Source organism: Chlorocebus sabaeus, chromosome 15 (genome assembly GCF_047675955.1).
Source record: "Chlorocebus sabaeus isolate Y175 chromosome 15, mChlSab1.0.hap1, whole genome shotgun sequence".
Lineage (NCBI taxonomy): Eukaryota > Metazoa > Chordata > Mammalia > Primates > Cercopithecidae > Chlorocebus > Chlorocebus sabaeus.
In genome coordinates this window covers 56,130,275-56,154,589 of record NC_132918.1, presented here as the reverse complement: position 1 = coordinate 56,154,589, position 24,315 = coordinate 56,130,275, and the positions used below count along the sequence as shown (strand labels likewise).

The 24,315-nt window shown below is 48.6% G+C and overlaps 1 protein-coding gene across 1 annotated transcript in view; it reads left to right on the top strand.

Moving 5' to 3' along the window:
• The first annotated feature begins 274 nt into the window (after window positions 1-274).
• The window catches only part of EPHB1 (EPH receptor B1), a 453,280-nt gene continuing 429,239 nt past the window's right edge, over window positions 275-24,315 (top strand). Inside the window, exon 1 of the mRNA XM_073023598.1 lies at window positions 275-1,219. Within this exon, the coding sequence (XP_072879699.1) occupies window positions 1,162-1,219 (58 nt within the window). The 5' untranslated portion in view covers window positions 275-1,161. The remainder of the gene's footprint in view (window positions 1,220-24,315) is intronic.

Sequence of the window (24,315 nt, the reverse complement as noted above, 5' to 3'; positions counted from 1 at the left end):
CGCTGAGCTGTCCTCTGGGGTCTGGCCCTCTGTGGAAGTTCACAATGCATTGGTAAGTGAACACTAAAGGCAACCAGAGGTTTCTGCAGAAAAAGAACTGCGAACTGTTGGACAGGAAGCAAGTTCGGTTCCCTGTGGACCCCGGAGCAAGGGCCCACAGGTTATCTGAACAGTACTCATTCTTTCAACGGACACGTACTATGCCTCCCACAGGCTAGGCACTGTTCTGTGAACTGGGGATTTTGTAGTGAACAAAATAGGCAAGAATCCGAAAACGGTGACCCCATTTTAATAAGGGGGAGACCCAGCGATAAACAAAAGTGATTAGTAACTAGCAACCTGTGCTAGACAGTTAAGAGCTCTGCAGGACAGGCACTGGTGCGTCCCTGGAGTTGCTATAAACAGGGTAGGCAGGGTGCTCTTGTCACAGAGAAGATGAAAGAAGGCTCATTTGATTATTTAAAGCGCATTCGGTCCTGGTTGGGATGTAAGGGCACTAGGCCTCCACAGCTCTTTCGCTAGGCCCCTTAGGTGGGGACAGAGTGAGCTGGGCGGGCCGCTGCGGTTCTCCGAGAGCACCACGAGGGGGAGCCCGGACCCCTCCTAGCGCCTTCCGAGCCCTCCCGCACAGCCTCGCAAGCAAAAGTTTTTCTTAAACTAACAATGCCAGTGTAAGGAGGTGCTCGCGCCTGATTGGCCGGGGGAATTTTGCAGGTTTGATTCCTTGATTGGACAGGAGGTGTTAGGGGTGGGGAGAGAGCTGATGGTGGGGGATCCCGCTCCCTCCCGCGTCAGTCTGGCCGGCTCCGTCCTCCCGTAGGCTCCGCTGTAGCTCGCAATGTGACACCAGGACGCACTCGCTCTCGCGCGCTCTCCCAGGCTCGTTCTCCCTCGCCCTCTCTCACACACGCACGCACACACCCACCTCTCCCATAAACACACACACACACATGCACACCCACACCCACGCGCGCCCGCACCGCCCCACGCGCGCACACTCCTGCCCACGCCCACGCAGCGCTCAGGGGAGTCCGGTCCCGGCGAGAGCGCGAAAGGATACCGAAAAACCACCCGCGGGGAGCGCAGCGGCGCCCCGGGACGCGGCGCTCTCCCGGCGCTGCTGCCTCAGCTCGGGCTCGGCCTGGGGGCCGCCGGCCAGCGATGGCCCTGGATTGTCTGCTACTGCTCCTCCTGGCATCCGCAGTGGCCGCGATGGAAGGTAACGTACCCTCCACGGAGCAAGTTGGCTGCTGGTACCTGCCGCCTCAGGACTGCTGTGCACCGCGGCTCGCGGGGTTTCTCTAACTGCTTTGCAGTGCCGGACCCGAGGGCAAGGAGGTGTGGGAGCCTCGGCCGCTGCCGAGCGCGGGGCTTGGGCGGCACCCACCAGCGCGCCCCCAGCTGGCTCTTAGTGCCCGAAACTGACTCGCTGAGTCTCCCGGTTTCCTCGCCCCAGCACTCGCTGGCAGCCTCGGTCTCCCGCAGCCCCCGCTCGGAGAGCGCGGAGCCCGCTGCATTGCAGTGCATGCTCCTTAGCTCTGGGCAGAGCCGGAGCTAGGCGTTGGGGAGAAAGAGGTGCCTCTTGCCATCCGGTTCCTGGAGTACAGGCGCCCGTCTGCTCCCAGGCACGGATGCGCTTCTGAGCAGCCGCGCGCCGCCTCCCTTTCCCCAGCTCGCGGTCCACGGGCTCGTGGACTCTGCTCGGCGTGCAAGCACTGCGCGCGGGGGCCAGAGAAGCACTGTCCTGGTACCCCGCAAGTGGCCGCCGAAGGAGAGGGGTCGAGTTCGTTGGCCGTACCCTTGGGGACCAGTCTGGAGGTCCGGGCGCCTGCGGGACTGTTCGTTTCCAGGGTCAGTCGGGGAGAGGTGGACAGCCTTTTCGCCTCTTGAGCCTTGGAACAGGAGTGGGCTGGGGTGAGTGGTCGGTCCTACCTAAAGTCTCCCAGCCTCTCCACCACGCCGGAGAGGAGGCTTGGCGGCCGAGAGTCGTCGGGCAGCCTCACTGTCTGCCAGCTCAGACTTGGCGGTGCCTCCGGCTGGTGGCTGGGAAGCGCGCTCCAAAGACACGGTGCCCGGCGCAGCGGGGAGCCTGGGCGCTTGGTAGCGCTCGCGAATCCCTGTGGGAAATCCCGGCCCAGCTCCCCGCCTCCCGCCCCTTCCCCCGCCCCCATTCTTCACAGCCTAGCAGCGGCCGCGGCAGTCTCCTGGGAACACAGCTCCGTGGGAGAGCGGAGTTGGAGTTGTCGGGAGAAAACCAACTCTAGGGGTGATGCGCTGCCGCAGTCCGGCTAGCAGCCCCACTTCCCGGTGTCCTGCGCCGGGTGGAACTCCTCTGGGGGACTCCAAACCGGGGAGACGCAGCTCCTGGCGCCCGCACAGCGTTCCTATCCGGTAGCTCGCTCCGCTTGTTACCCCTTCCTCGCAAAACTATGACCGATTGCCCAGTGTAAACTCCCCCAAACACGATGGTTTGGTGCCCTCCGCCATTCCGGAAAGCGCTGCCCTTCTGGAAGTGAAGCTGGAGGGGCATTCCGGGCCCTGAGGCGCTGCTGAGATTCTCTACCCTTTTGGCGAAGACCACCGCATCCCACGTTTGTTCTGGTGGCAGCATGGGGGTGCGGCGATTAATGCCTAGAAAGCTCTCACTGGCTTTTCCGAAGGTGGCTTTTTGTCTGCCTCCGTCTCCTGCTGCCCTCAGGGACTGCTGGGCTTTGTAGTGAGGGGAGCAAGGAGGGGTTTGCTTTTTGGAACGTGCAGGAGGAGACTGGAGCCGTGTGGAGCGCCGTCAACACCCTGGCGCAGGGATACCTGGGTTTGACTTATTGAGAGACACGTGTGGGAGCAGTTGAAATTGGAAATTCAAGGGGATATATACCCCCAAACCGGGCAGGAAAGCCCGGGTGAGCGCATTTGCAAGGGCAATTCCAGACTGGACTTACATCGTTGGGGCGGCGTCATGCCGGTCCGAGGCTGGGTCCGGCCCTCTGCTCTTTGCCCCCCCAGAGGTTCAGTGGCCGGGTCTCTGAGAGGAGATGGGTGCCCACTTTGGGGAGCGTGCTGTCGGCATTGGGTTCCTGTGCATGCAAGCGAAATAGTTTGGAGAGCAAACGTATGGAAGCACAGCAGGCATCAGGACGTGGGCAGTTTCCTCCCTGCCCCTCTTCTTGGCTAGCCAGAGATCCCTGTCTGCTTGCCGGAAGCTGCCCGCGGGTGCCATTGTGTCGGATCCCAACCAGGTATGCAGGGCCCTGACGCCCAGGCCTTCCGGAGCCACTTACCCCTGGTGCTGTGGCTTCTCTTGCTGCAGTCGGGAAACTTTGCCAGTGGCCTGACAGGAAGGAGCCTGACTCTGTGGGCTGAAAATCTCTCCAGCAAGGGTTAAAAGAAACGCCACATTCAGCAGAATATTAAAGCAGCCCCCTGGTCCCTACTCAGTACGCAGGGATATTACGTACCATTCACTCCCTCCTCTCCTAGAATGAACACAGGCAGGCTCATTTTCTACTCTCTACACACGGAGCCGCCTTCCCGCCTGCCTGGCTGGGCTGGGGCCAGCGTTATTTGGTTCGTGATGAGTGAGGAATAGTGATTAGAAAGTGGATCAATGAGCTGCCTACGGACAGCAGATCCTTCCCAAACTCGGCTGTGGTCAGGGGGCGCCTCTCCCTGCTGATTTCAGACACTCATGTGTCTGTCTGCTTTCTCCTGGGGTCTGCAGTGGAATTTCAGTGAGGCCTTGGCACCCAGGGCAAATTGCTCTGAGGTCTGGCAGGTCCTCAGCCCAGGGCAGGGCAGGGACAAAGGGACAGTGACAATCATGGGCCAGGTGAGGAGATGTGGCCAGAGGAAGGCAGGGCCTTAAGACACCCCCTGCCTGGGTGGAAGGCAGGAGGACAGGGTCTGGTTGTTTCTTGGCCAGAGGGCCAGAGGAGGGGAGGGGAGGGGAGGGGGCTCAAATTCCCATCATCAGGCAGGAGGACTGTTGGTTTAGGGTGTAGGAAATGCAGACTGAAAGAAAGCTCCTCTTCCCTCCTTTCCCCCCACACTCCCGCATTTCCAGCCAGTTCTGCTCCGTGAGGAGGGAGATGCCTCTACAGGGAAAAGGTTCGCTGGGGCTAAGTCTGTCTTCAGAAGGGAGTAAGGCAGGCTGTGCTGGCAAGAATGCTGACATCCTTCTGCCTTCTGGACACAAAGCTAGGCCTCTTTGCTCAGCGTCCTGACAAACAATTGCCTCTTCAAGCCCACTGGTGCCTTTTCCCACCTGCTCTGAGAGCTTGTTGAGAATGGGCTGCTGGTGTCTGTGAGGTGAAGGCAATGGCTTGCATTCTCTGAGCTGCCCCTTGTCTTGTGCCCTTTGGGATAGGATCTGGAAACCTGGGCTTCTCTGGAGGCTCTGCTACAGCAGCAGAGGACACCCACCTTCAGAGAGAGGCATCCCTGGACTAAGCACATTGGCTGTCCTGGGAGGCAGCAACCTGGAATTGCTAACTGCTCCAAGCAGTCTCCCAGTCCCTCTCCCTGTGTCCAGGGAGTACCATGCACTTCAGAGTGCGGCACACTGGCTGATGGGAATACTCCCAGGAGACCTGCTCTTTTGTGTAGCCTAGAGTGAAGTCCTGGTCCTGGCACCCTTGGATGTCCACATGTATTTGGGTAGTAGATTTCTCAAGGTTTGACAAGTAGTGGGTTCCCAGTAGGCATTGTTGATGCATGAGTGCACGACTAAATTACTGTGCCCCTTTGTGGCATGCCCCAGTGTGAAACGCTAGGGCACTGAATTTCACTGCACATATTTTGGACACAGTTACACTTCCATTACCTGTTTGTGGTGGAAAACCCCAAACTAAGCCCACGTGTCTTCAACAGGCCACAAGGCTAGGCAGTGATTGGCTGTTTCTGCATTTTCTGTTAATATTTGTTTGCTGTGTGTGCATCTGTTTTGGGTGTCCATGAACGTGCTTGAGCCTGTAAGCATTAGCAGGCACCAAAGATTTTTAAAAATGTCTGAGAAAGAAAAGTAAATTTGAGAAAATTCCATGTATTAGCTGATTTTATTTTCTGTGCAACGTGGAATGATCACCATTACTCAGTATTTGTGGAGCTGCCTCCTCAAGCCACGCATGGAATGCTGGCGAGGGAGGGCAATGCAGCTCTGGGCAATGGCTTGGGAAAAGTCTTGGCAGTGTAAACAACTGCAGAGGCCCAGACTCAGTCCCAGCTCAAACCTTCTGGGTTGGTGGAAGCCAGCAGCTTGTGATGCTTCCGAGCATGGGGAGGGCCTGCTAGGTCACACAGTGTCCGGCTCCAGCCCCTTCTGCATTCTGTTGACTTGTGCAACCCAGATCGAGATCTCAGAGCCCTTACTTTGTTTTCTTAGAAGAATGGGTACTGATGACCAAGATGTGCTTTAAGAAAAGCCCATGAGGCAGAGGCATGGTATGGCTCTCATTTAATTTTACCCATTGAGAAGTAATCTTTGATAAAGCAAATAGGACCAAAGAAGAAGGGCGATGCTAGGGGACACAGGACAGCACCATGACCCCCTACTCTGGATCTAGCATGTGTACTTCCTACTTAGTAGAAACTACATGTTCTTTAGTTGCTGGAATAAATTTTGTGATCTCGGGGCAATGAAAGGAATGTATGGGTCCGGAGGGAGGTCTGGTCATGAGGATAGAGATGGAATCAACCTGGGTGGTGACAGATAACAGGATCATGAAGCCAGAGTACTCCACCTGCCTTTTCATCTCCCAGCTCTGTTGCTTGGAAGAATTACCCAGTCCACCTGGCCACAGTATCTTTCTGTGTTGAGTGGGTCATGACACCCACTTATTCTAACTATAGGGGTAGGGACATGTAATAACCAATATAAGGACACACTCTGTACAAGATTAAAAAGAAAGTAAGATGCTATTAAAATACAAAATACATGTATATTACTAAATTTAAAATAATATATAGTTAATCTTTAAATGTTCTTAGTATCACTAAGGCTTAGATGCATAGTGCTTTTCTAGCATGGGCAAAAGGTAGGGGCAATTTTGGAAGCCCAAAGAGGGGAATACCAGCTCAAGTAGTGTTTCCCAGATTTCAGGTAGTATGTTACCTGGGCAGTTTGCTACAGACTCCTGGGTCCTAACCCGAAAAGCTCAGCAGGTTTGGATGGATCTTAAAAATCAGCATTTTAAGTGGGCTTTCCTGAAGATCCTGATGTATGTGCTTCCTGGAAACACTGCCAAGGGGAATGTTTCTAAACCAGGTCGCAGTCGGAAGTCCTGGTAGGTCTTGTCCAACTCGGCACTTGCTGAATCAGAATGGCCTGGGGATCTGCATTTTACCGAAGGGCCCCAGTGATTCACATGCAGACAGCCTGGCACCAATATATTTGGAAACTGCTAATGAGATCTAATTCACTTAAGCCTTACAAAACCTATCAGGTGGGTATTATTATAATCAACTCCTCTCCCATTTTTCAGGTGAGAAGACTGAGATATAGAGTAGTTAAGTAATTTGATAAGGTCACACACCTAGTAAGTGGCCAAGCCTGGATCTGAACCCAGGCAGTCAGGCTCTGTAGTCTATATTTTTAGTCACCTTACTCCACCACTTTTGAAGGCTTTGCATGAAGGAAGACTCATATCAGCTGGAATCCAGGGGTGGGAAGGGTTCTAGCGCTGACTCTGCCGTTGAGCACTGGGGACTTCATTGGCTACTGGGGGCTTAGGTTTCCATGGTCATGCAAGAAGAGATGAGCAAAATGTTCAGACAATCTCAACACTTCAGATCAAGCTCCAGTTTCTATATAGCTCCCTCTCTGCACCTTCCTCCTACCCCACTATTCCCACCCCTATTGCAGCCCTATACACTCTTAGATACAGGGCTGGAGACTTGTCCTGCAGCACACTTTCTAATAAGGACTGGTATATTTGTTCCTCTCTCTGCCCTGACCAGCCCTCCCAAAGAAGAAATGATCATCAGAGAAGTGTCCCCAAAGGAGATAAACCTGGGACCCCATGTGTTCTGGGAGCGGTGGAGGGGGCACACCAAACCCTTACCTATCCTCCATTGACAAGAGCGTCTTCCTGCACCTGGATTCCAGGAGTCTGCATTCCTTGGAAGAGCTCTTTTTATGTCTCCCTCTTCTGCACTAGCCACTTAAGCAACTTGAATATTTCTGTCAGATTTCGATGTCTCCAAAGATGGTGGAGAAACAGAGCATTGGATGTCTGCCCTTCTGAGGAAATAACTGTAATAATAAAGTAATGCCTTGGGAAAGATTTCATATTTAAAAGCAAAATTTTGCATGAGAAATTCCTCAACTTCTGCAGATTCCATTTCAAGCGGTATCTGTAGGTGGGGCCCTCATGTCAGAGTGCTTAACTATGCTTGGGTTGGGGGGCATTGAGGGGTGAGATCAGACCATCTGCTCCATCAGAGGTCCCTGATATCTGATGTATTAGAGCCACTTTGCTGGCTTTTGTTGATCATTCCCCTGGGGGTTAGAAAGTTGACAACACACTTTCCAGGGAGGCCTGGAGGGCAATGGGTTGGTTCTTCTTTGTTGATAGAAAACCACTTTCTATCTGAGTTAAAGTACAGGAAGCAAACAAGTGCAGGGTTACTGTCCCTCCTTATGCCTCGCTTTTCTCGTTGTTGAATAGACTGGAGGAAGGATCGTTATGGTAGAGAGAGTAGCAGGGACTTGGAGTGGATGCACACCCCAGGGTAGAAGAAGCAGTTGTAGAAGCAGGGGCTGACAATTGTAGATAAAGCCCAATCTGAGGCATGGTGGCCCTTTGGCAAATCATGGGTGGGGCATGGATCTTCGTAGCCTGTCGGGTTCTGTAGGAGGCAGCTCAGCATCTGATTTTCAAGTATCAGAGATAGGAAAGAGTGAGCTTAGCCAACATCGAGAAGGCTAAGTGCCCTCCATGAGAAAGCCTAGTGCCCTCCATGGGGAAGACTGTACTCTAGGGATCTCTCACTGGCCGGCAGCAGGCCCAGGATTGTGCAGGTGCTGCAGACAGGATTGGGGTCATGGTCCCCACTGGTACCATGTAGCATTATCTGCCAGATGCCTCTCACTGTAACTGACTTTATGTTTACTTCCAACTTTGTGAATGAGAAGATTTCATTTCGACAGCCTAGCAAATGGTTCATTATGCTCTCAGCCTTCTAGGGCAGGAAAAGCATCTTATTCATCTGCTCACTCACTCTCCAGCAAGCATGGAGTGTTAGCTCTGTGGGAGGATGCCCAAAGCTAAAGATCGGGGGGCCCTTCACTACACTATAATGACCCTGCTGGTGATTCAGGTTTCAAGATGATCTGCTTGTGAAAACAGGGAAAAGGTGATAAAGAAGGTCCTGTTTCCCACCCCTCATCACCAGTACAGATGTTTCTCCAGATCAGGCGAAATCCCAGCACCTGCAGACAATACCACTAGCAGCTGCTTAAGGAGGGTGCTCATGGAAGGTTCCCCCAGAGTTCTCTGTAGCAGAACTGGGCCAATGTAGAAACACATAGGAGACTTTCTGAGAATTACCAGGACTCATTTCTGCCCACAGATTGCACCTGAGGCCCTGCACCTCTCATCTCTCCCCTCCCACTTCCTGGCGGCAAGTGACAAAATGACCGATTTGAATTTAACCTCCTTGCTCTGCTTCTCCATTTCCCTGTGAAGGTGATAATGAACAGAGAAATGGGCAGAGGCAGGTGGTCAGAAAGGGAGGGGACAAGTGAGGGGAGCAGGGGCCCAAGGCTGTAGCTTGGCAGTGGCTTCTAAGGTCCCTGGGACTGATTACAGGGGCCGTGTAAGCCTGAGGGAGCCAGCAAGGGGTCAGGCTTGTCTGCACAGTTTTGACATGTCAGAAGCAGGACTGGAGGTCAGTTTCAGGGAAGGGAAGAAACTTTCCAGGAGCCCTACAGGCTGGCAATGCAGGATCCAGGATTAGATTATGCTTCCAACCACTCATTGAGCACTGTCATGTGCTGGTCCCTTTATACATATTGGTCCCCATACCCTTCGCATCTAAGCATTCTTTCTCCCATTTTACAGATGAGGTAGCTGAGGCTTTGAGAAGTTAACTGGCTCAAGAGTGAAGTTTCAAACTAAAGTTTGCGGAACTCCCTGGGCCTCTCTGCCTCCCAGTTCAGTCACCTTTTCCATTTAACTTTGCTTATTTGTGAATTAAATCAGTGAGCATGTGTTAACCAGGAGCTGTCTATCCTTGTCCTGCCAGGTGCCATCAAAGTCCTGCTCTGGTGTCAATGCTCGGACCCTGTGGCCAGACTCTCTTCTCACTCTTTGGAGCTGTCCCACCTATTCCACAGCTGGAGGAAAACTTTTTCCTTCTATTGCACATTGCCTTTCCCATGTGCCCCTGTCAGTCAGACCCCCACTGTGGTCATTATTGTCTTTTTTTTTTTTTTTTTTTTACTGCATGTCTGTATTAGTCCATTTTCATGCTGTTGCTAAAGACATACCTGAGACTGGGAAGAAAAAGAGGTTTGATTGGACTTATGGCTCCACATGGCTGGGGAGGCCTCAGAATCGTGGTGGGAGGCGAAAAGCATTTCTTATATGGCGGTTGTAAGAGAAAAATGAGCAAGAAGCAAAAGTGTAAACCAACCCCTGAAAAATGCATCAGATCGCATGAGACTTATTCATTAGCACCAGAATAGCATGGGAAAGACCGGCCCCAATGATTCATTCAATTCCCTTGGCCTAGGTCCCTCCCACAACACTTGGGAAATCTGGGAGATACAACGCAAGTTAAGATTTGGGTGGGGACACAGCTAAACCATATCAATGTCCATCTAGATATTGTCTTTGATAAGCTGTGTTGCTTAGATGGCTGCAGTTGGCATCTGTGCCTGAACCTTGGTGGGTGTGTGTTGGTGGGGGGAATCAGGGCACAGTACAGGTCTTCTGGTACTCCCTTCCATAGGCTCACCTTTCAGAGGAAGGACCAGCTGCTGCTGTTTGTCTTTGGGCACTTCTGCGACTTCTTCTTTGTGGACTCTGTCCTGCTTACCCTTGACCTGGGGCCATGTTGTTTCTCAAGCTCTGACTGCTTTTTTTCCGTCTGGCCAGGTGCCGACTTATGACATTAGAGGAGGACACTAGGATTTAGCATCAGCTTTGAGCACGGAAGAACATGTTGGGGGATGTTGAGGAGAGAAATCCCTTAGTATCCGAGTCCCACTGGACAGTGGCCAGGCCCCCTTGGAGCCGTGGCAGTGGAAAGGGCTGAGCAGGAGGATGAGGAATAATTGCAGGTGGCTTCATTGACGGTGGCAGCAGAGAGAATGCCTTATCTGTGAAAGGCAGCTGGGCCCTGCAGTTAATTGTTCTGTTGTTTTCCTCTTGGTATTTTTCCAGCACATCAACATAGGACCTTTACCCTTGGCTTTCTCATTGATGCTGAGGCTGGAGCTGGGAGGTGAACTGGGGGTGGGGGATTGGGAAGGGGCCTCATTCCAGGTGGTTTCACATGAATTCTTGCTCCTGAACTATATGTGCAGGTTCCTCCAGGGCTGTCTGCTCCTGGGGGCCATTGTCACAGGACCAGAAAGTCCATCCGGGGATGCTCTCAGCTCCTTTGACAATGCCTCCAAATGGTCTGGGATGGTGGAATGCACGCTGTAAACTAGATTGCAAGGAACAAGGTGTCAGTATCAGAAAATCCACCACATTTTGGACAGGTGCTCAGAGACCTGGGGCAGGCACTGGTCAGAACACACTTTGGGTGTTGGACGATAGTGTAGTATTTGGTTTAATCCCGGTCACACCACAGGTGTGAATCCGTTGCTGGCTCCCTAGCACCTTCAGAGCCAATCATCACAAGACCCTACATCACCTGGGTCCTCCTTGCCTCCTGCCCTCCTGCCCAGCAGCATCTCCTTTCCCAGCTCCACACAGGTACATGTGTACACACACATGTCCACAGGTGCACATGCTGCACAGATACACATGCCCTGGGCATCTCCTTCCCTTCACCCACACAGAGGCCATTCTGACTCATCTGCCCCATGTGCCTCTGGGTCTGCACCTGCTTGCTCTGCTTGTGTTGCAAGTCTTGCTGTTCTTTTCTGGCTAACCCTAAATCATTCTTCAGAATTCACCACAGTGATCACTTCTTCCTGGAAGACTTTCTCTCCTGCCCCACGCTGGATTGGGTTGCCCTCTGCGTGCCCCTACAGCCGCCTCTGCTTCCCTCTATAGGATCACATTCCACACTGGTCTCCAGTTGTGTGTTTATTTTGCTGGATACCCTACAGCTCCATGAACCTCTGAAGCATGAGTTCTATCCTGATTGTCATGGCATCCCCCGCACATAGCACCCCCAGCACGTGGCACATAGGAGGTGTCAATAAGTGTGACATAATGAATAAATAACAAGAAGGAAAAGATCAACACTTAAAAACCTGAGATCATGTCCTATGTAGTCATTTAAAACATATCTGCAATTTTTTTATACTCTTCCTATCAAAATGTGGAGCCTCATTCCTTTTCCGTTTAATATGGGTTGGCCTTAGGACTCACTGTAATGAATGGAATATGGCAGAAGTATTTCTGCATAACGTCGGAGTGAAGTCGTAGAAGACAACACAGTTTCCACCTAACTTTCTCTGTTTCTCCTGAAATACTTGCCCTTGTCACCCAGCTACCATATTGTCAGGAGACCCAGGTAACATGAAGGGGTCATGTAGAATTTCTAGCGCCAGCTTCAGCTCAAGTCCCAGCCCACAGCCAGCATGAGAGGCCAAGTATGAATAAAAGAGTCTTCAGTTTGTTGCAACCCCGTCCTTCCAGGCACCCCTGCTAACTCTGAGTAGGGAGAGACAAGCTTTCCTCACAGAACACTGTCCAAACTGCAGATTCCTGAACAAAATAAATGTAGTAATTGTGGAAAACCACTAAGTTTAGGGTTGGAACAATTAATAACTGAAATATTTTAGGAGAGGTAGGAGAACAATGATTTAGATAAACCTAGAAAGGGACTTAGGGGAAGGGTGGGAAGGGGGTGGAGATATGATACCTCGTTCATTCAACACTTAATAACAAATATTGTTTATCTCCTACTATGTACCAGGCAGTATGCAAAAAACCAGAAATGTTACAGCCCTTGGGAGCGTACATCCTATTGGGGGAACTGACAGGCATGAAAAAGACAAAAAATGTATATATAATTTCAGGAAAGAGCTATAAAGGGAGTAAACAAATGATGTGGCTGAGAGTGATGGGTGCAGGCTTGGACAACTTAAAATAGGGGAAGGGAGGACCTCTTTGTGAATACTCGAAGTGCATTCTTAGCAAGTGGCTTAGGTTTTACTCTGCATGGGAGATAGATTTTGACTTGATTACAAAATTCTTTTCAGTCAAACTGAACCAAGATGGAATAGGCTGCCTTGAGAGATGATGCATCCCCATCTCTGGGGTGTCCAAGTAAGGCCAGAGCTACTTCCAGACTTGAGAGCTCACATTTTACAGAGGCAAATGGGGAGTGAGGGCAGAGAGACAGAACTGTCAGCACTGCCTAGGAGCCACCAGTGTCACAAGTACTCACTCAGAACACATTTATTGAGCATCTACATGAGAAGCATTGTACACAGAATGGAAAACACCAAGATAAAGAAGACACAGACTTTCCTTCAGGGAGCTCACTGATGAGTAGACTGGTGGGGGAGACAGAGCCACGCAGACTACAGGCTGTAATAGGGCATATGATAGACTCTGATGGATGTGGTATAGCGGTTACACATCAGCTGCTTGGAGAAACCAAATGAGAGGGTCACACTTAGAGTGGGAAGGATTTGGGGAAGGAGTGTGTGTGTGTGTGTGTGTGCGCGTGTGTGTGTGTGTGTGTGTATGAGAGAGAGAGAGAGAGAGAGAGAGAGACAGAGACAGAGAGAGAGAGAGAGAGAAAAAAAAAGTTTAGGACTTTGGTTATGATTATATCCAGGGCACCAGTGCTGTCTCAAGACTGACTCCCTGTTTTCATTCCTTAGTTCTGTGTCTGCATCTGCCAAGGTCCCGGCAGAAAACAGCACTCTCACAAGTTTACTGAAGAGGGTTTAATGAAGAGACTCACTGCAGAGGTGTGAACAATATTAAGGGAACCAATAAGGATGGGGATGTACCCAGGGACTGAGAATAGTGGGAAGCCGATACTCCCCTGTGCTCTCAGGACCTAGCAAGAGCCACGGTATGAGAGAGGAGCTCCCTGACAGGAGTGAGACATCGAGGAATGCAGCTGCTGCCCAGATCATGCACGGAGGGTGAAGGAGGAGGGTTTGTATTCCTTGAACCCTTTCTCCTCCTCTTAAACATCATCTCCTGCTGGTACCTCACACGATGAATTCAACAAGAAGGCAGACGGCATGAAAGTCTGGTTGATGCAGTTCATAGAGGTCAGAGGCATAGAAAATGGCAAAAAAAAAAAAAAAAAAAAAAAAAAAAAAAAAATAGAGAATAGATCTGCAGGGATGAATGGAGACTAATCAGCACAGTCATTTATGTTCACTTCATCCTCAGACAGGCTTTCCCACGGGATGGTCTTGTGGCTGCTGGCAGCCTCAAACTCATATTCTCTTGAAACTTCAGCAGAAAGATAAATTCTCACTCCTTGTAGCCCTAGCAAATGCTGAAGAAGTTTTGCCTCCTGGGCTTCCCTTGGTCCTGAGCCTCTCCATGAACCAAGCTCCATTACCAGGGTGATTAAAATACACTCATTGTCCAGGCTTGGGTCATGTGTCTATGAAATTCTATAGCGGAGGGGGAAGGGCTAGCTCAGACCCATCAAGCTGCCTGGCCTGAGATGGGGGAGAGCTGGTCACAAAACTGTCAGGGTGCTTGTCCAGGAGAAGCAAGAATGGGTACTGGGAAGGCATTCTTGTGATTGATAGGCCACACTTATCAATCTTCCTGGGACAACTAAATTATGCAACCAAGTAAGAGAGATGGTATGTCCAATAAAGGAAAGTATATGGATTCTGGACAGAAGAAGGAGGTATCTGTGGCTGTGATGGTCCTGAAGATGAAAAGGCAGGGAAACAGAAAGTGATGGGAAAGTTAAAAACCCAGGAAGAGAGGTCTGGAGACAGCTGGACAAACAGGTTCTTTCTTGATGGGATGTTCTCTATCTTCCTGAGCATCATGATCACATTTAAAGTGATGAATAGGCTGATAGCAGTGGTGTTTGGTTAAAGGTAAAGTGATTTTTAGATTAGGGCATCTCAACTAGACTGAAAGAGGAGGGTTGCTATTTAGGGGCAAGATGAGAAAAACGATGGGTGAAGAGCCGTAATTTCTCACTGTAATCCCCTGAATCCAATGTGGATACCAGAGCATCTGAATTTAACCACTGCATTTAAATTGGATATCCATTGGAGAGCAAGAATGAAAGAAATGCATACGCATAGGTACAATGAGCTGGCTCATTTCCCTTCTTTTTCACTATTATCAATCATGGCCTAGTCTCACCTGGAATTTCCATTTTGCATCAGTAGAATATTTGTTCACAGTTTTTGATGTACTTTTTCCGCTAGGTTTTAAGTCTTGTATAAGATGGTAGATCTTCAAAGTCATTTGCAGACTACCTTTTTCATACCTCAGGTATCTCTTTCTCATTTGAGAGAGAGAGAGTGATCTGAAATGTACTTAGAGTTTATCAGAAGAAGGCTCCATTTGCCCTTCCAACTTCCCTGCTCTTGGCTCCAACTTTCTTCTACTCCCAGCTAAGCAGAAAAAGAACAGATTAAAAAAAAAAAAAAAAAAAAAAACCACAGTAGCACAATGCTGCTGAGCTGCATGAAAACCCTTGGCTTTCTTTTCCCAATCAGGAGAAAGTAATTTTCCTTTCACTCACCTGACTAACTTGTTCAGAGCATCTCCTCCCCACCCTTTTCTGATATCTTGCTGCTAAGTATTTGCCAATTCATTTGCATTTCAATGGTTCCTTAGCAACTATCATGCCCTCAGGATTAGGTACAAAGCTACTCTCTGACACAGACTGCCAGGGCTACATCGCCCTCTTTTATGGTGCCTGAGTTACCAAACCAAGCCCTGCCTAGACATGAAGCACATTCACTAACAGCATCACACAGGTTCTGAATTATAATGCCATTACTCCCTGCCTTATCTGAGCATGCAGACTTCTGAGCAACCCTCACACTGAAATGCCCCAGATAATCCAGTGGTTCCTGAAAGCTGCCCTCTGATGTTTTCAGAAAGAGAGTCACAGATCTCAGCATTGGAAGAGAGTCCTGTCTTCAGACAGGCAGCGAATTAGGTCCATTTAATGGATGTGGCAGCTGAGGTTCACTGAGGAAGAATGACTACCACAAGATCAGCCAGCCAATTGGAACATGCCAAGGAGAGATGAGAGCTCAGGGCACTGCTGCTTCCTAGTCCTTGCTCACATACTGCATCCTGCTAAGACAGACCCATTTGTCAACTATTGTGAGCTTTCAACACAAAGAAGGTTTTAACATAGGTATGTGACTCTGTTGATCTGAGGTCCTAGGAAATAAATCTTCTCACCTAACCAAGCACAAGAGTAACTGACCAAGTGAGTATGCAAATATGTATATCACCTGGTTTCTTTGGTTTTGGCAGTTAACATTCTTTCCATTCATGGGCTTGAAGCCTGGGTAGCACAGGAGGAGTGTGTGTGTATGTGTGTGTGTGTGTATGTGTGTATTTATGCAGATGATATAGAAAGACAGTGACACTGGACCATTTAGCAAACTAGAATATTCTGCCCTGAGTAGGTGGTGCTGCTTCTTTAACAGCACCAGGCCTCCACCAGCAGGGCTCACTGGTATAGAACAGCCTGGCAAATGGAAGATGCTATTCAGGAAAGGACAATGAGAAGAATGCTCATTCTACAGGAGGACTGACCTTTGCAACTCCCACTTCACGTTGTTATTAAATATCTGGGAAAAGACTGAGAGAACAATTATAGTATTGTCATAATGTATCAGCATACAAAGCAAGTGTTTCCAAGGAGGCTCTGGTTCAGCTGAGCTTGACAAAGCCAGGGAATCAGCTACAGCACTTAATTTCTTCTAATTTAGAAGTTGTCTTCATTACTTACACCAGCTGAAAACTCCAAATGTTTTGGGTGCAGTTCTGCCATCATGAACTCCAGATAGGAACAGAAAGATAAGTTTTTGGGAGCAAAGGGTAGGAGTCCTTGGGTTTCTATGTGTCTCTCTGCCAGACTTGAGTGTGCCGTCCTAGTTCCAACCATCTCTCTTAATATATTTAGCCTAAGCTTCGCAGGGTACTGGTCCTCAGGGGTCCTCCTGAGCATTTGCTGAGTTGAGTTGGGTTAAAGGCTTTCATAGGAGGGAGAGTGAGCAACTGCTTTTCCCCAGAAGGGGAGTCCCATAAAGGACTGCAATGGCTCGTGTGGCCCCTCCCCCTTTCCCACATTCCCAACTGACCTTCTACTTCCCACCTAGACATGCCCACAACACCCTCTGCACAGGTTAGCCTCCCAGGTGGGAATTCCACCCTCAGGTCTGGGGGCTGGGGCTGTGGTGTCCAGGTTCTCACTATCACAGAGTTCTTGAAGCTAAACCAGCATTTCTCAACCTGATTCCTTATTCTCATAGTTGCTGCTACTAAGGAGGTGTTTTTTTTTTTTTTTTTTTTGGTCTCGCTCTGTCACCAGGCTGGAGTGCAATGGTGCGATCTCAGCTCTCTACAACCTCCGCCTCCCAGGTTCAAGCAATCCTCCTGCTTCAGCCTCCCGAGTAGCTGGGATTACAGGCGAGCACCACCATGGCTGGCTAATTTTTATATTTTTGGTAGAGACAGGGTTTCACCATGTTGGCCAGGCTGGTCTTGAACTCCTGACCTCAGGCGATCCACCTGCCTCTGCCTCCCAAAGTGTTGGGATTACAGGCATGAGCCAATGCGCCTGGCCTAAGGAGCCTTTTTAAGACACTTTTTTCCTGACCACCTCACACCTTGTGAATGTTAATAGCACAGATTTTGTGGACATCTGTTGAGGTACTGAGGTCCTTTGGTGGGCCACAAACCGTTATAAGATCTAAGACTTTTTAGTCTTCCTCCTTGCCAAGAATCAGTTTTCACCTTGCTGAGAATGCATGATCTAAACACAATAAGCCTGGCAGTGACTTAGTGGGCCCTCAGCCGAGTTAGAGCTCAACTCTGCACCATCTATTTTTTCCCAAATCAGTTTTACCCAGTATGGCCCTAAACAGTCAGAAAGGATGTCCACCTTAGCTGGTCCAGGAGGCTCCCTATTGAGCAGGTATTAGCCCTGCTGTTGGATCTCCTAGGGAGATCCAGGAGAACCCAGAGAAGGACTAGAGCACAGGAGTAACTCAGAAGCCTCGGGCAGGAATGACTTGCCAGTAGGTGTGGAAGCATTTCAGGATTTTAACAAGTATGACTATGCCAGTGCCTGCTTGCTGAATATCTGCCCTGACTTCAAGGGATGTGAAAATAGTTACTTGAGATGGGGTCCATTTTTGGAAAAAATAAGCTTTCTTGAAGCATAATTTACATATAATACAATTCCATGAGGGTTCACAAATGAGTGCGGTTGTGTAGCCACCCTGCACACCTGATATAGATCGTTGTCATCACCCTCGTGTCCCTTCCCTGTCATGTGCCTCCCTTCGCTGCTCACCCTTGGCAACCACTGATAGAATTTCTGGTTCGATTGTTTTGCTTTTCTAAAAGCTCATAGAAAAGGAATCATAGAGCATGTACTCTTTATTTGTTTGGCTTCTTTCACTTAGCATAAGTATTTGAGATTCATCCATTTTGTGGCGTGTTATACTTCCTTTTTATTGCTGAGTAGTATTCTGTTGCATAGATATATCCCAATTGGTTTATCCATTTCACAGTTGGTGGACATTTGCTTATAGTTTTTGGCCTTTATAATTAAAGCTACTGTGAATATTTGAGTACGTGTCTTTATGTGAACACAGAATGAAAAATAGGTGTTCATTTTGTTTGGGGAAATAACTGGATAATACGGTAAGTGTAAGTTTAATTTGTAAGAGACTGCTAGTCTGTCTTCAAAAGTGGCTGAAGCGTCTTCCATTTCCTCCAGCAGTGTGTGAGACCCCCAGTTGTTCCACAACCTCACCAGCAGTTGGTGTTGTCAGTCTTAAATTTTAACCACCCTGGTGGGTGTGTCATGGCATCTCATTGTTTATTTTCATTTTCATTTCCCTAATGTGCTTTTCATGTGTTTATTAGCCACTCGTATATATTCTCCAATGAAATGGATGTTTAGATATTTTGTCCATATTTTTTTGTTGGGTTTTCTGTTGTGGGTATGCTTTCAACGTGGATGGTTGTCTGGAGGTGACAGAGTGACCCCACTAGCACTACTTCCAGGCAATTTGGGTTGCCCTGTTGTGCTGAGAAGACCATAATTGGTAGCTGTGCTGGGTGGGTCTCATTCCTGGAAGCGGGGTATGGATGGGCCATGATCATCTCAGCATGGATGGTGGTTTATGATCAGGGAAGAAATGTGCCCCAAAACAGGGGCCAGGACCTCACAAAGTGGGCTTTTATTAGGGCAGTGTGTGAGCCTCAGCAGGAAGCCATAATTCACATGACCTGAGATTGTGCTACTTTGTGTTTATTTCCCATACATCCCCTCCAGTTCCAATCTCATCTCCATCACACTCCTCAGTAGGAAGGAAGGGCATGCTCCTGCCTCTCCCTGGCATTGCAGGAGTAGTTGTACCTCCGTGGTAGTGGCAGCAGAAATCAGCTAGAAATTCCCAAGGGTCCTGCTTCTCCAGGAACAGGTATCTTTTGGTTTTGGGCTTTCTTTTAGAGGAGAAAAGTGTAAGTTTTCTGTGCAGGATGTCCTGTGAATGGTGGTCTGAAATCATGCACAGGAAGCACCCCCAAGCCCAGCCGTGGACTCTCAGGGCTGGGCCCATTTGATAGGATACTGAGTGTCCCAGGCTGTTCATCACCTTTTTCTCAGCTGCTCTGACTCCCAGGAGATTTCCAGCTTTTCTGGTTCTTGTTGCATTCAAGCCATAGAGAATGCCTTTGGCTCATTTCTTAGCTTTCAATGACAGGCTCAGGATTGTACAGGCTTTCCAACACTGAGGATGATGTAGGCACTTCAGCCATGTTTGCTGTTATTTGCATGACGACAGTCAGTGATCACAGTAATCATGGGGGAGGTGGCAAATGACAAGGATGCAAAGGCTGCAGTGGTGCCATCAAGGCCCATCAGCTGGGCCCCGTGTCACTTCTCACAAGCACCTTTTGTGCTGAAAAGCAATGATGCACCTGATGCTAACGCTGCATCACTTCTGACTCTGAGAAAAGCAGGCACCCCCACTGTCTGAGACTCCCTGAAGGCCCCCAGAGTCTACCCCAGGGCCTGGCACAGAGTAGGCACTTAGTAAATGACGGATGGATGGACTGAACTCCTGTCACACTGCCCAGGATCACTCAGGGAGAGGCTGATGCGCATGCCGCCGTGGCAAGAAAACCAAGGACTTACAGCAAATGAAAGCAATGGAAGCGTAGGAAACCTGAAGGTCTGGTTGTGGAGATCAGACTGATATATCTGCTGCTGGATGGAGATACTTGAAGATGGTTCAGGCAAGGAATCTGCCATTGAAGAGACTTTTTGCTAGGGTACACTTATGGGTAAGCTGGGCCTTGAACATATAGAGGGGAGAGTAATGAGGATGCATATCATGAGTGAGAAGTAGCAGAAGCAGAAGCATGGAGAAGGGAAAGAAAAGGTACCTGGAATAGCAATTACATTCAAGTAAGTGCTCGGTGATATAGCCAGGGGCTCGGTGTTGTAGGAGGTCAGAGGACAGAGAGTTTAGAGTGGGTATGGTAACCAGGATGGCTTTCTGGAGGAGGAGGTACCTATTGAAGATATAGTGGATTGGTGCTGATAGAAAAGGCAGGACATAGGAATTCTCTTCTCAACAGGCTTCCCTGCCCTGGGCCAGAATCTTCTGAAATGAGGAATCCGCAGAAAAGCCTTCCTCAGTGACTTGTGCCTGTCTGTCTTGGACTTCTTGGCTCCAGAAAGCCCAGGAGGTGTTCCTGTGAGGGAAGGCTCTGTGTCATGTTGTGTCCCAAGTCCCAGGGTCCAGTTGCCATTGCAGACAAAGCTTCATTCAGAGGAAAGCAAGATACACCTTGTGGTCGTCTGGACCACCTTTTCACAGGCGGTCTTCTTTGGTGTCATCACTCAGTGTGGGGCCTTTGGGCCAGGGCTTAGGTTCCCATGGGAGCTTGTTAGAAATGCAGACCCTCAGGCCTCCCCTCAGAACAACTAAATTCGGCTGTGCCTGGATCAAGAGTCCAAGTCTGTAAATTTCTGCATCAGGGAAGCAGCTTCTTTAAATAAATTAACAAACTTATTTTGAGTATTTTTAAAAAAGAACTATCTTAGATTAAAGAATACTTAAGATTCATGACAAGTTAATGTAACAAATCCTGTACTAAGAAATTGCTTTAAAGGATATGATTTGGACAATAGACAAAATTGGTATATAGCCTTCCAAAATTCAGGGAGTGAGTCTCCTTAGATGAAAGTATTATAACAAAATGTTAATATTTCCAAATTTCTAACTGCACTGTGGTCAAATAAGAGAATATTCTTGTTCTTAGGAAACAAATATTGAGGAATTAAGGAGTAAATGGACATGAAGTGTGCAACGTGCTCTCAGAAGGCTCAGGGAGGAAAATAAATGTGTGTATATGATATAATAAATGTGTATATAATAAAAATATATATGTAATATCATATTATGATATATCCTATTTTACCATAAAATATATGTGGTGGGGAGAGAGAATATGAAAAAGCAAATGTGGCAAAATGTTAAAAATTGGAGAATCAGGGTAAAAGGAACATGGAGGTTTCCGGTTGCATTCATGCAACTTCCTTGTGTGACTGCTATTTCTTTAAAACAAAAAGTTTAAGAGAACCGTGTGCCTTGTTTCAAAGTTTGATGGATGTTGCAAGTTGCCCTCTAAAAAGGCTGAACCAATTTATATTCCCACAATGCTGTGGAGGATTGGTGCAGCTGTTTAATGTAGCTATTTTTATTCAGCTATTTTGATGCCAGGGACTTTCTTTGATGGGGTCATATATCAGTTTTGACCTGGGGACATTTTGTTTTTTTACCTATTTATTATGAATATTTCCAAAAGTACAGAAAAGTCAAAAGTATGCTGCAGTGAACACCCACCCACGCCATACCCCCTTCCCCTAGTTTCAACAGTTGTTGTTATTGTGCCATGTTTATTTATCAGTAAACATTTGTTTTTTGGGGAGCATGGAAATTGGGACACAGAAAGATTAAGTAACCGCCAAAGGTAAATGCTGGGGCCACACGCCGTGTCCTCAGCACGTTATCCTTCTGCCTCTGAGATGTTTCTGAATGGCTTCCTGAACAGACAGAACTGCATTTTTTTTTTTTTTTTTTTTTTTTTTTTTTTTTTTGACAGAGTCTTGCTCTGTCGCAGGCTGGAGTGCAGTGGTATGATCGCGGCTCACAGCAATCTTCACCTCTTGGGTTCAAGCGATTCTCATGCCCCAGCCTCCTGAGTAGCTGGGATTACAGGCACACACCACCACAGCCAGCTAATTTTTTTTGTACTTTTAGTAGGAACATGTTTTCACCATGTTGCCCAGGCTGGTTTCGAACTCCTGACCTCAAATGCTCCACCCACCTCGCCTCCCAAAGTACTGGGATTACTGGCGTGAGCCACCACGCCTGGCTGGATTTTTTTTTTCCTGAAGCAGTTGAGTGTTGGATTCAGACAGGTCTGGATTTGAATTCCACTTCTGACATTGAACAGACTACATAACCTCCCAGTTCTAGCCTCCGTGTGTTCATCCCGTAAGCGGGGATGGTGGTACTCATCTCACATGATCGTTACGAGATAAATGAGATAAGGTGTTTAAAACCTGTGGTAGTTATTAGTGTTATCATTTCTTCTGTATCTCTCTTTTCATTTAAAACAGATTCCCAGGCCCCCTCCTCTGGGAAAACTGATCCCTAAATCATTCCCCTGCTTGCCAATGCCTTATCTGGCCCATCTATTGCCGGCGTGTAGTCCTTGCCTACTCCCATAGACTTGGAGGGCCAATGTTCCAAGCAGCTTGGAAAAGCTGATATTCAGGCATGTGTGTTGGGGCGATGTTCAGTAACCTGACATGACACATCATGGCCAAGAGTCGCAGGAGTCCCAGTGGTTAGGCAGCAGGGCCTCCCAGGGCACTCACCCTCAGAGTGAGCAGGTCTGGACGAATTCCCAGTTGACCCAGCAGAGCAAGGAAAGGGCCTGTGGACCACTGCTGCCGTCTCCAGGACTTCCTCCCATTTCACCGGGATTCCAGTTTGTGGGGAAAGGGAGGAACGAGGACTAGGGTAAGGTGAAGGAGGCAGTCACTTGGAGCAAAGTTTAAGGGGGCACCAAAGATTAATAATATTTGAATGTAGTATTTTTTAAAAAAATCAAATTCTGTAAACCATGTACTATGGGTTGCCTATTTTTGTAAATAAAAATAAAGTTTAAAAATAAAGTTCGAAGGCCTCAGGCAGCCCATTCCCCTCTCTGTGGCCGCAGGAATTGGGGAGCACTGGACAGTGTACCCGCTGACATTTTCTTTCCTCAGTAGAACAATGGAGTATTGCCTGCAATTCTAGTCGGCACAGCTCTTTCACCCTTTAAAGGGCCGGGTGCCCTGGCTCTCCCAGCACCTGGTTCCCAGGCTTCTGGCCAGCGTGGCAGAGCTGAGGCCATGCAGAGGGCCGGAAGTGGGTGGCACGCTTTCTTGTCCTGGCAGAGAAGTGCACATGGAGCTCTGTAGTTTCTGGCCTCACCATGGCCTTAGAACTGAAGGCATGAATCCATGTAAGAGGCTGCTACTGGGAGTCAGAGAACTGGCTCACATTTACCAGCCGTGTGACCTTGGAAAGCTACCTAATCTCTCTGAGGCTCAGTTTCATTACCTGTCCATTGGGGATGATGTGGTCCAACCCCTTCCCCTTTGAGCTCATCAGTAAGAGGTTGTTGAGTAGGAATTGGAGCCCATGTATGGGAAATGCTTTGTAAACTGGGAAGTGCTCTGGAAACACAAGCTGTTCTTATAATGGTGGTTACCATTGATTCTGGTGGACAGCTCCTGGCCCAAGCCTGGTGAAATGGTCATCCATAGAGGGAAATCAGATTCAATACCCCAAGCCCCTGCCCAGAGGGGGAAAGTGCAGTGACCAGCGGTCGGGGGGAACTGTCCACCTCATGCAGCCAGGTTCACAGAACCTCTTGAGGTCCTGTGCCTATGTTCCTACCCACTCTTCAAACAGGTGGCTTCTTAATGTTTTTTCCCCACCCCTTTGCTGGCTCAGCTTGTGGAGTTCTCCATTCCACTGACTTTCCTAAGAGCCATGTGGAAAGGAAAGATGTAAAGAGGGAAGGCATGTCCAGGTACCAGGATAGGCCCCTTAGGTGACCATCTCACACTTCTAGGTGATTGTAAGGCAATAACTGGGGAATTCCCTTTCTCTACCCCACTTTCATTTGACCCTTCACTCAACAAGAAGAGAAACCTACAGCCAGCTCTTGGATAATGAGGTTGAAAGTCCTTGGAACCCTGTTTAAGAGGCCGACAGGCAGGCAGCCTCCTTGGCTTAGGATGTGCGACCTTATGGTATGTCCATGCTGCTGGGGACAGTCATAGTGTCTCTTTTTAAAATTTTGTTTGTCCACAAGTAATTGGGGTACTGGTGGCATTTGGTTACATGGGTAAGTTCTTCAGTGGTGATTTGTGAGATTTTGGTGTACCCATCACCCAAGCAGTACACACTGTACTGTATTTATAGTCTTTTATCCCTTGCCCCCTCCCACTCTCCCCTCCAAGTCCCCAAAGTCCATTATATCATTCTTAGGCCTTTGCGTCCTCATAGCTTAGCTATGAGATATATATATATATATAATATATGATACATATATATACTGTGATATATATATACTGTTTTATATATATATATATAATATATATATATCTCTCTCTCTCACAGTTTCTTTATCTACTCCTTGATTGATGGACATTTGGGTTGGTTCCACGATTTTGGAATTCTGAATTGTGCTGCTATAAACTTGCATGTGCAAGTATTTCTTTCAAATAATGACTTTTCCCTCTGGGTCTCTTGAGAGCCCTCCAAGCATCTGGCCCCTCCCCTTTCAGGACTGTGTTTTGGGGTGAGCAGGGGAGACAAACAGAGGCTGAGGGCAGCCTGGCTGGAAGCAGGAGGTG